Source organism: Stegodyphus dumicola, chromosome 5, assembly GCF_044657685.1.
Source record: "Stegodyphus dumicola isolate Sdum_Otavi_A_Nest chromosome 5, ASM4465768v1".
Lineage (NCBI taxonomy): Eukaryota > Metazoa > Arthropoda > Arachnida > Araneae > Eresidae > Stegodyphus > Stegodyphus dumicola.
The window spans coordinates 125030086-125042533 of record NC_140772.1 but is presented as its reverse complement, the minus strand read 5'-3'; the positions used below and the strand labels follow the sequence as shown (position 1 = coordinate 125042533).

General features: G+C 35.8%; 1 protein-coding gene across 4 annotated transcripts in view; it reads right to left on the bottom strand.

Annotated features, from left to right (window-relative positions):
* The window catches only part of LOC118202346 (protein phosphatase 1 regulatory subunit 21-like), a 235139-nt gene that overhangs the window by 177063 nt on the left and 45628 nt on the right, over positions 1 to 12448 (bottom strand). For all 4 annotated transcript variants that reach the window (XM_085817028.1, XM_085817025.1, XM_085817026.1 and 1 more), the window contains one exon: positions 4363 to 4527. In XM_085817028.1, coding sequence (XP_085673154.1) covers positions 4363 to 4527 — 165 coding nt within the window. The remainder of the gene's footprint in view (positions 1 to 4362; positions 4528 to 12448) is intronic.

Genomic DNA, 12448 nt, shown 5'->3' with positions numbered 1-12448 from the left:
TTTCTGTTTAATGGACTTCGAAACATACTTTCGCTTTGTAGATCCTTTACATATTAGTAAATATATATTGGAAATTCTATTTGACATAATCGAAAGATCACGCTTACTTTTATAAAATTGCTCTAACAGTCTGCAAAAAATAATAAGCTGGATCCAATTCGAAGATTAAGGAACAATGGAATCTGCAACATTAACTGAATTAGATAATTTTAGCTTAGCTTATACCATCCGTTATACATTAAACGCACATGTGTAAACGTATTATGTGCATGCGCACACGCATAATCGCAGCCATAAGAGTCTTACGCGTAGGTGTCAACGCGACGCATGCGCAGAAAGTTTGTAGCTTTGAGGTCCAGATTATGGGTGTCCGAATTAACAACTTTTGACTGTATTAGTCTACACAATCAAATAAAAAACGGGTGGGATATATAAAAAGAAATATTAAAAGCTTAAAAAAAACAGTGTGATTCTTTTGCGAAAAGAAAAAAAACAAAATTTGCACCAACATCTCACTGTTATAAACTGGTGCTTCAAAAAAAAATTAAAAAGCTAAGGAATTACAGTGGATATTTTTTTCAAAGGTTTCATTAATATTTAGACACATGGCAGTGTGTCAGCCAAGTTCGGAACAGATGGAAAAGAAACGAGACACCAGCCATGTGCATCTTACATGAACCATTTCAAGCTACTTTCGCATTACTCAAAAAACTATTAGACCTACAAATTTGCAATTTTGTATGTCTAATAGAGAGAGCTTCTTTGAAAACTAGAATCCCAAATTTTATTAATATAGCTCTTACAGTTATAGAATTATTAAGGTCTGAAAAGCATAATTTTTATCACTCACTGATAGACTCACTCCCTCATCAAAAACCTAGACCACTTCTAAATGACGTAGATACTTGAAATTTGACATCAAGGTAGATTATTAGGCATATACATTACATTATTATCGAGATTAAACCACATAATACTCATAACTAGCCATTGACAACATCACCAACAGATGGCGTTGCACTGATCACCAGTTTCCAGATGCTAATAAACTCAGATGCTCAGATGCATTTACAAAGGAAGAGCTGAGGTAGACATGCCATTACGCCATGTTCGAAGGCAATATGAGAAGTTGTCCCAGTTTGAGAGGGGGAGAGTCATCGAGATGATGGAAGCTGGGTGGTCAGCTAGGTGAATAGCTCGTCAATTAGGCCGCTCTGATTGTGTTGTGAGGAGGTGTTGGGATCAGTGAACCCGAGAAATGTAATGCACACGAAGACCAGGCTCAGGACGCCCTCGACAAATCAGTTGTCGAGAAGACCGCCCCATCGTAAGAAATGCACGTGTACAGCCAACTGCTTCATTGGTCGCCATCCAGGCACAGGTAGCACCTTCACTAGAGGCCCCTGTGTCTTCTCGAACCATACGAAAGCGCCTGTCTGAAGGACAGTTGGTATCGCGGTGCCCATTACATGTGCTGCCCTTGATGCCCACCCATCGACGCCTCCGTTTGGAGTGGTGTCGAGCACGAGGAAACTGGATTGCAGCAGAATGGAACCAGGTCATCTTTAATGACGAATCCAGATTCAATCTCGGCAGTGATGACAATCGTGTTTGTGTGTGGAGAGCCCGTGGTGAACGCCTCAATCCTGCCTTTGCTGTACACCAACACATCACTCCCACAGCTGGTGCAATGCTATGGGGTGCCATTGCCTACAACACACGGTCACCCATAGTATTGTTCTGTGGCACCATGACAGCTCAGTGGTATGTTCATAAAATCCTGCAACCACATGTATTGCCACTCATGCAACGGCTCCCAAAAGCCATTTTTCAACAAGACAATGCTCGGCCTCATACGGCAAGGGTGTCACAAGACTTGTCTCCACACTGTTACTACCCTTCCTTGGCCTGCCCAATCCCCAGATTTGTCTCTAATCGAGCATATCTGGGATCATTTGGGACGACGAGTTGGGCATACCATGAGTTTGAACGAACTAGAGGCAAAGTTACAACAAATATGGAACGAAATGTCTCAAGACATCATACAGAACTTGCATGATTTAATGCCCAATCATATCACATTGTGCATTCGCGCTAGAGGGGGTCCAATGGAGTATTAACGCCTCCATTCTTTTGCCTTTTTCTCTGAAATAAATTATCCTTTTTCTTTGATTTTCTTATCATTTACTTAAATCAACGTAGTCATTACGTACGTAAAATTTCATTTTATTTTGACGACTCCTTCTTGGTGCGCTAATTTTTGGTCCATAAGTGTATATCCTAAGTCGCACTTTTGAGACATGAAAAACGCAGTTCGAATCTCCTCAATCGGCCCAGTAGAATGCGAGATATAGAACTGTCCCATTTCTTTTGGTGCAGTGTACAATGTTCTTGAATTCATTAAAAAAATAAAAATTATTACTTTCTGATAACGGCTTTCTAACTTGGCAAGTTAATTTCTAATTGGAGAAATCAATTTATTTAAATTTATTTTTATGACAAATAAAACTTGCCAAACTAGAAATCCGATACCAGAGAAAGTAATAAATTGCTTTCATATGAATTGAAGAACAATGTACATTCCTACAGCTACAGTGTAACTGCTATAGAACTTGCCATCATTTAGATCTAACCTCTTATCGGTGACATCAATTACCCGAACATTGTTTCTCCCCAACTTGGCCCCTTTTTCACATTTATGTTGCTGTTGTGATAATTATTTAACATAACATACAACTTAACAATGATTCAACTTCTAAATTCTGTTTTCTCTGAAGGGTGATTATACTTTTTTTAAGGAAGGGTGACAGAAAAGTTATATTTCTAAAGAGAATATGAATAACAGCTCATTATGGGGAGGACAAAGCTATGTAAAAAATTTTCCTTGCTCTACAAATCATTGCTTAACCATAACAAAGGCTTCTTTTTCACAATAGTGTAAATATTATTAAGACATTTATGTTTATTGACTTTTTAGACGAAGAATTTATGTGTATGATGATACTATGTGATTACAATCACTCATACTCTGTTAGCTTTTGATATATCTCCAGAATTTTTTTTAATAGATGAATTTATGCTTACATATAATCAAAATAAATCCATCCTTTAATTTTTGGAAAATAAGAGTGTTTTGTATTTTGTATAATTCAAATAATTTTTTATTGTTAAGAGTAGAACACTAGTTTAAATGAAGTATGAGGAATGAAGAAATAAAATTTTGTCATGCACATTAAAGCAAACATGTTTGGCCCACAGGAAAAGGGCAATCCAATTGCTTTTGTTCCCCTCCCCCTCAGACCAGGCATCTCAAACTTGCAGTCCTTGGCTCATTTTTACTCCACCCTCGGTTCACCCAAGAAAATAACAAAAAACATGTAATCGCAATACATTAATAAAAGTTTAAATTTCCTTGAACATCAAGGCATATATAAAACCACAAATGTCAAAAAAGGATTCTTAAGATGGTCTCATCATAAAAATATTTTCTCTATCGATGTTAAAAGCATACCAGCCAGTTTACAAATTAATTCAGTTAACAGAAATTCAGTGTGACTGGGTTCTAATGCAAAAATTCAATGGTATGGGTATCTATGAATTTGGAAAATACTTCTCTGAAAGATTCCTGTACAGCCATAAACAAGCATCACACAATATTTCGATGTTCAATAGTATGTATGAATGTGAACAACTTTCCTCACTTATAAAAGGAACAAGTCTCCAAAGATCCAGGTTAATAGACATATATCTGACCTCTACTCCGAAAATTCCTACTGTGAACAACATGATTCTAGACATTTGAAAGCTGTCTGCAGAAACTAGATGGCAAGTGTAAGGAAAGAAAAAATATGTAATTATATCTATCAGGTTTTATTTATGTTTCTCCTATTTGTAAGGTGTTAGATAAGATCTTATGTATTTACTCACTATTTAAATTTGTCATTAAGTATGAAAAGGGCTTCTCTTCCCGTTGTGGCCTGCACCATAGCACACTTATTACTATCTAGCCCACCAGAGGTACTGAGTGTGATATGCCTAATATAGATTGGCAGTGTTCAAATAACTGAAATTCTATTGTAACTACTTTTATTATTCTAAAACTGTACCTCTCAACATTAAAAATTAATTTTTTAACTATATGAAAATTGCACCTATTCTTGCGGTCCTCAATTATAATGCAACTGTTTTCAGTTAAATTTAAATTATTGTTCCTGATTTAAATCATCAGTTGGAAACCTAGATGCAAAATAAATAAGAGTATTAAGTAATAATTGTTTTAAAGCATTTCAATTTATTTATGAAAAATATATAAAGATATGAATTTAAATAAATTTTAGAACTATAAAAACAGACTAAATTCACCTGTAATTTGATTTTTTCTTTTTGTAAACCATTTACTAATTCTTCCTGTTCCTTTATTTTTTCTCCAAGTTTATGCTCTTGAAATTCTAAATCTGCACGAAGCTGCTCAATATTTGAAGACAAATCAGCAATTTCCTTCCTATGCTCTAAATCAGCAGTATAAACCTGAATAAATACATAAAAAACTTCTGTTCATTAAAATATCTACAAAGAAACAAAAAAAAATCTAAAAATTTTTTTTTATCATTTGAAAGGGAGAAATATATAGTTCCACAAAATGAGGTCAAAATGTATGAGTTTCATTCAGACCACCAGAAAACTGTAAACATATACTTCCAGTTACAAAAATGTTTTAAATGGCATAAATATTCCTATTTTGGCATTCTTAAATTTAAGCAAAGTCAATTTTGTATATAATACAAAATCTAATTTTTATGTGGTTTCTCAGTCCTTAGTTACAATTAAGAAAAGTTTATACCGATTATAAAAAAAAAAAATATATGAAAGATTTAACTCATATATGACAAAAATTGATTGAGATATTTAGAGATCACACATACACATTATCGCTGGTCATATATAAATTGAAAAGTAAATGTTTGCATTTGTGAAAAGTTAAAAATGAAATACCAGTTTAGAGAAAGGCTCCTGATGTTAATAGACTAAGACACAAACATTGTTATGCAAACTAGCATGAAAAATATTGATTAACATATTTTTTTTTTTTTTTTTTTTTTTTTCAAAAAGGAGATCCTATTCACATTATCTTATAGCATTCATTATTAAAGAAAACAATGGCTAACTGCAGTATTATTACATAACCAACTCATAATGTTATTTGCTTATATAAAAAATGAAAATATTTGCAGTTAAATGAATCTTTTGTATGATTATTAGATTATGGTTCTATACTAATAAATGGTATTTCCTGATTATTAAAGCCCCCATTTTGTAAACTGCACCAAAATTATCTATACATCATCAATGCAAACCATTTTCAAATGGCCAACTGTCCCAACAATAATCATTTATAGTTTGCTCATGAGGAGAAGAGCTCCAAGTAAACAACATGCTATCATATTTTCATTTTCAAAATCATTTTTAATATAAATATTAACATTTTACAATCACTCATTATTCTCCTCATTATACATTTTTTCAATAAATGTTTAAAATGTTTGATTTATTGAGAAGTACAGAAAGTAACTACAGCACAAAATAAGAGATCTGGACATACAATAAAAGGAACTATCTAAAATCTGGGTCCCAGAAAATTTTCTTTCTTTCCTTTTTTTAGGGGGGGGGTGCTCTTAACGCATGTGCATTTTGATACTTTTTCATAATAAAAGACATAGAGAGTCTTGATTCTTAATTTCACTTTAAATAAAATATCTCCATACTGAAGAAACAATCATTTATTAGCATTGTAACATTTCCCTTCTCTGAAGAATACTTGGTCACCCACCCTAAAAGAAGGGACAGAGAAGCCTCTTCTTGCCTCGGCCGGAAGAGGGAAGTGGACTTCCCCCCTGGTTGCAGGTGGGAAAAAGTAAGAGGAGATTGAGATGTAAAATCAAAAAGAGCATATGCTGGCTTTGCGCACTCTACTGTAATGAAAATGTATCTGAAAGTTTTCCTAAAATATAATTTGTACATAGTTGTATATATATAAGTAAATATCTAGCCTAGAACAGGTCTTGTTTATTTTGCGGAGATACGACTAATGGTACAACTGGTGGCAGCAGCGGTGGGATTTTAAAAGGCCCACCAGTCAAACGAAGAAGTGATGTTTGAATTCGACACTGTTGAGTAGAATCATCCTGATTCTAAGAGGTTTGCAGTTTTGAACGAATCATCCTGATTCAATGAAGTTTCGACAGCACCCTCATGATTTTGTGCAGTTTAGAAATCTGCTCAAATTCTGATGTTGATCTACATAAGTTGACAGACCAAAAACATCATGATTTTCACGTCGTATGAATCGTCCTGATTCCAGTTTCTTCATTTGATCCAAGTGATATTTTAGAGAACCGCCACAGTTCTACACAACAAGTTTTCTTCATCAAAAATCATCCAGATTTTTGTGTTGTAATTTTTCCAATTTCAGTTTCTTCGGTTGATCTAAGTAATAGTTTAGAGAACCGCCACGGCTCTGCACAACAAGTTTTCTTCATCAAAATCATCCTGATTTTTATGTTATAATGTTAAAGTTCCATGTTGTGAAGGAAGAGTCAGCACGTTCTACAGAAGTTGATCACATAAATTCTGTGTTTGTGGGAATCTTGTGATTTCGAAGATCGTACAAAATAGATATAGTGTCAATGAATCCTCATCTAACAAGTCATCAAACGGGGTAAGTACCTTGATTTTTACATTAAGGCAGTGACTTATCCTAAGTAATTAATTTTGTTAAAAGTTGATACATTGTCTTCCTTGCTATGCATTTTAACTCGTATGTATGCGTATGTTATGGTGTTAGTTCATAATGATTTCTCATAACAATTTGCATAATTTTTGAAATAATAAGGTAGAAATTCAGTAGCACAGAAAATACAGAAAGTCTTTTTACTGTTGTTAATTGTTTGCCCTGTTTTAACATTTTTGAATGTAAGATCCAACAAAAATTAACTGTGCTTGGAATTAATGTATATTGGTTTTATTGTTATTTAACAGTATAAGAATTACTGACAATTTTATATTGTTTTTTTTTAATGTATCAGAAAACACATCAGCACTACTGTAGTTGTGAAAACTGAGATTTACTAAATTAAGTACAGTTGAAATTTACTTAATTGGACTGTTACTGATGTTGGGTTTATTGTGTACTAGTTGTTATTGAAGTTGTGATTGAATTACTTACTGCTTTTATTAGTATGTACTCAGGTAAAAACTTACTAAAACTCAATTCATTAATTCTGTAAATGTTGCCACAGTGTGTATTAGATTTTAATAATATTAGGGAATTTCAAGCGTTTTGAAAATTGTAGTACTGAGTATACTGAATTCTTGTTATATTAAGATTCAGATCATTTACGATGTTTGTAAAATCACTGTGCATTAATGGTTACTATTAATAATGATAATCTCAGTAGCATTGTATTTTTGATTAGTGTGCGATAATTCTAAGTACAGAAATTGAGTGTGGCACAAAGCTCAAAGACTTTGGTTAAAATGGCTTTCTTGGGAAAGGGAAAAAAGATTGACTTATATAACCTAGCAATAGAATTAGGAGAGGAGGCTACAATGAGTCTAAAGATTGTGGAGCTAAAATCTCGGATTCAAAAAAGTGCAGCATATGATGAAGAGTTCATTAAGAGTGTCTTCGAGGGAACAGTAAATGATAGGTTAGAGAAAGAGAGACTTAGAGAACAAGAGAGAGAGGATTGCCGGGCTAGGGAGATAAGACAATTTGAATTAGAAAGGCTAAGGATCGAGGCAATGGGTAGATCGTCGCCTGCAGTATCGGAAAATTCAAGATCAAGTAATCAGCAGTTTCATCATGAGATACAAAAAATTATTCAAAAATTTGATTTGAATAGTGGGGATATTAGTTTGTATTTGACAATGTTTGAGAGACAAGCAAAGAGGTTTGGTATCGAGGAGAGCGACTGGGTAGCTTATTTGTTAGTACTATTGCCCATGGAAATCGTTCAACTTATATCTAAAGAACCCGAAGATAAGGCATGCGATTACATATATGTAAAGGCTTTGCTCTTAAAAAGATTCAAGTTGAGCCCCGAAAAATTCCATCTTAAATTCATTCAGCATCAACTAAAATCAGATGAAACATGGAGGGATTTGAGTTTTGTTCTGAGAAATTATTTAGATGGATGGTTAAGCGGTCAGGAGATAAATGATTTCGAGAAACTAAAGGTTACCGATCAAATGAAATGTCGAGTAGCCAGCAAAGTCAAGGACCATCTCTTGGAAGACTGGGTAAAAGTTACTTCGGCAGTTAAGTCAGCAGATATGTTAGATGACTACAAAGATGTCAGAGGAATTCGGAAGAAATCAGCTCATCCAGGGTATCAAGACCAAAGGAAGAATGATAGGAATTTAACTGATCCTAAAGATAAAAAGGGGATGACGAGAAAAAAAATGTTTCGTCTTGGGCAGAACAAATGAAGACCAGCCAAAACAAGGCATTTGAAAAGAGAAAGGCTTCTAAGTGTTTCGAATGCGGCTCAGAAAATCACCTTAGGCCCCAGTGCCCAAAACTCATAAAGGACAAATCACCAGCCATGGTAAACAACATATACCAATATAAAAGCGCAGAGGAATTGTTGCCTTCGTTTATCATGGACGCACAAGTAAATGGTCATCCTATAAAAGTGCTGCGGGACAGCGGAGCATGCCTCGATTTGGTGAGTCGTAACTATATCACTCTGGAAATGTTTACGGGAGAAACAGTATGGGTGAGAAGTCCTTTGGATATGGAAGCGAAATGTCTACCATTAGCATGCGTACAGCTTGAGATGAATGAAATTGGGCTCATCCAAACTCAAGCCACAATCGTTGGAGAGGATTTAGACAGAGGTATGTATATTCTGGGAAATCAAACCGCAGGAAGATTGCAATCACTAGTTCCAAATTCCATAAACGCCGTTTGCCCGAAAGAAAAGTCAAAACCCACAGGAAGTGGCAGATCGGGTTTCGAGAAAAGCGACTTTTCAGGAAGGCGGGGCCAGTGAGTCCCCCACTCCAATCGACCCTACCATGGGAATGGAGATTTTGCTACCGCATGCCGAGAGCAGCGGGGGAAGAAATTGCTCTAATAAAGACTGACCGAAGGACATTTAATGACTCCCAGAAAAAGTGTAAAACATTAAAAGTGATTTACGACTCTATTAGTTTAAGAAATGGAAATCAATCATCAAAACATACTTACCATATTGAGAATGATCTTTTGTTTCGAGTTCAAAGAGATCGTTATGGAAATGAGAAAAAAATGCTAGTAGGGCCAATAGAATTTCGGAAGAAGATCCAAGCATTATGCCACGAGGGAACTTCGGCTCATTTGTGGGTTACAAAATCGAAGGATAGGCTTTTACGTTATTTTTTTTGGCCTGGTTGTTATAAGGAAATTGAAGATTACGTTCATTCCTGTGACAAATGTCAACGAGCCGGGAGACCAAATGAAATTAAAAAAGCCCCTCTGAAACTAGTACCCATCATTCAAGAAATTTTTTCTAAATTAAACATTGATGCCCTGCCGGTCAGTTCAACGGGAAAACGTTACCTAATAACAGCCGCATGCTTGTTGTCTAAATACCCTGACGCTATTCCAGTGAGTGATGTAAGTTCAGTTTCTGTGACGGATGCCCTGATTAATATTTTTAGTCATATGGGTTTTCCGAAAGAAATCCAATGTGATCTCGGAACGTCTTTCGTAAGTGCACTTACTACGAAATTTTTCGATAAGTTAAGTTAAGGATTAAGGTTAGTCATAGTTTGGTTAGAATCCGATCGAACGTTTTCATAGAACAATCAAACGACTCTTAGGAGCTCTATGTCTGGAAGCTGGAACGGATTGGGAAAAACACTTTCCCTCGACGTTGTTTGCCTTAAGAACGGTAACCCATGAAAGCACCGGGTTTTCACCTGCCGAATTAGTGCATGGTAGGAATTTAAGGACACCCGAAACCTTATTATTTGAGCACTGGACGGAGAAGCAGAATGAAGAAAATCCAGTAACTGAATATGTTTTCGAATTGATTAATAAATTAAAACGGTGTCAGGAGATCGCAGTGCGAAGAATGGAAGAACTGCAAATTAAACGTAAACTATGGTATGACAGAAACGCCGTGAAGCGTGATTTCAAAAAAGGGGATTTAGTGTTGGTTTTCGCTACATCGAAACTGAATAACCTGGCAGCCCAGTGGTTGGGGCCGAGAGTTATCGAAAATAAAATATCGGATACAAATTACATTGTAAAAATGTCAGGAAAGAAGTCTCATATTTATCATGTAAATATGTTAAAACCCTATTATAAAAGATCTAAGGAAATCAATGCTTTATCACCTGAAAGTAAGAATGAAGAAGGTGTGGATCAAGTGGTCGATTTTCCGTATCTAGATCCAAATCCTAACATTTACGATTTCAAAGACATCATCCAATCTAGCAGCTTAGAAGATCGGTTGGAACCTTGCCATGTAGATCAATTACGAGATTTACTAAAGAGATTTTCTAAGAATTTCTCCAAAGAGCCGGCAATAATGGAATTAGTAGTGCATGACACTGAATTAATAAGCGACAAACCAGTTAGATCCGGACCCTATAAAGCATCCCTAAGGCAAACGGAAATTTTGAAAACAGAGATTCAGAGGATGTTAGATTTGCACATAATCGAGGAACGGGAATCTTGCCATGTAGATCAATTACGAGATTTACTAAAGAGATTTTCTAAGAATTTCTCCAAAGAGCCGGCAATAATGGAATTAGTAGTGCATGACACTGAATTAATAAGCGACAAACCAGTTAGATCCGGACCCTATAAAGCATCCCTAAGGCAAACGGAAATTTTGAAAACAGAGATTCAGAGGATGTTAGATTTGCACATAATTGAGGTACGGGAATCTGACTACACTTCGCCTATGATTCTAGTGAAGGCACCCGGGAAAGACCCGAGACCGTGTATAGATTACCGGCGCCTAAATGAAGTAATATGCACTGAATTCTTTTCCTTGCCAAATATAGAGGAAAGAGTGGAGCTTGTTTCATCTGCCAGGTACATAGCAATTCTAGATTTGGCAAAAAGATACTGGCAAATTCCTTAAAGTCCAAGGGCCCAAAATTGGCTGCTTTCGTCACGACATTTGGAACATATAGACCACTGCGTATGCCATTTGGGTTGAAAAACGCTCCCTACTTTTTCAGTAAGTTGATGGCTGAACTATTAAAAGGGTGTGAAGGCTTTGCTGTCTCGTATTTAGACTATGTTCCTATTTTTTCCAATACTTAAGAAGATCATCTGAAGCATTTAAATTGCATTTTGGGAAAAATAACTGTGGCAAATTTGACTATTAAGTCGTCAAAATGTCGTTTTGCTCAAAACCATGTAACGTATCTGGGGCACATCGTAGGACAGGGAATCAGACGATCAGCTGAGGCAAAGGTTAAAGCAGTAGCTGATTATCCCACTCCGAAAACAAAAACTCAAATAAGGGCATTTTTAGGTTTGGCAGGTTATTACAGCAGGTATATTCCCATGTTTTCGGTTATAGCTTCTCCAATGACGAATGCCTTAAAGGGGAAAGCAAAGAAGGGGAAATTCTTTGGACAAAGGAATGCAAAGACGCATTTATTCAGTTGAAGGAAAAATTAACGAAGGAACCTGTGCTACACACACCAGATTTTAATAGAGAATTTATGGTACAAACTGATGCTTCCGATTTAAGGATGGGAGTAGTATTAACACAAATGGATGAGAACAACACCGAACATCCCATCTTGTACTTAAGAAGTTTTCTGTGATGGAAGCTAAGTACAGCACAACTGAAAAAGAATGCGCAAGTATAGTTTTTGCTGTAAAAAAATTGCATTATTATTTGGACAGTCCAAAATTTACTATAATTACTGACCACAACCCCTTGGTTTGGTTAAAAACTAATGCAGACTCTAATCCCAGGCTAATGCGATGGGCTTTAGCCCTGCAGCCATATAATTTCCAAGTTATTCATCGAGCTGGGAAGAGCCATAAAAATGCTGACAGTCTAAGCAGGTCTGCAACTTAAAAAAATATGCTTGTATTTATCTCTGTATTCTTTTGTGAAATTTATGTATTTTAATTGTGTCACTAGCTTTGATGTAATATCACGGTACTTCTATGTGATTTTTTTTCCTTATGTATAAGTGCAACGAACTCTTTATCTCAAATATACTTAAACATTTTGATGAGCAAAATGTTTCTTCGAAGGGGGAAGGAGCTGTAACGTTCCCCTTCTCTGAAGAACACTTGGCCACCCACCCTAAAAGAAGGAACAGAGAACCCTCTTCTCGCCTCGGCTGGAAGAGGGGAGTGGACTTCCCCCTGGTTGCAGGTGGGAAAAAGTAAGAGGAGATTGAGATGTGAAAGCAAAAAGAGCGG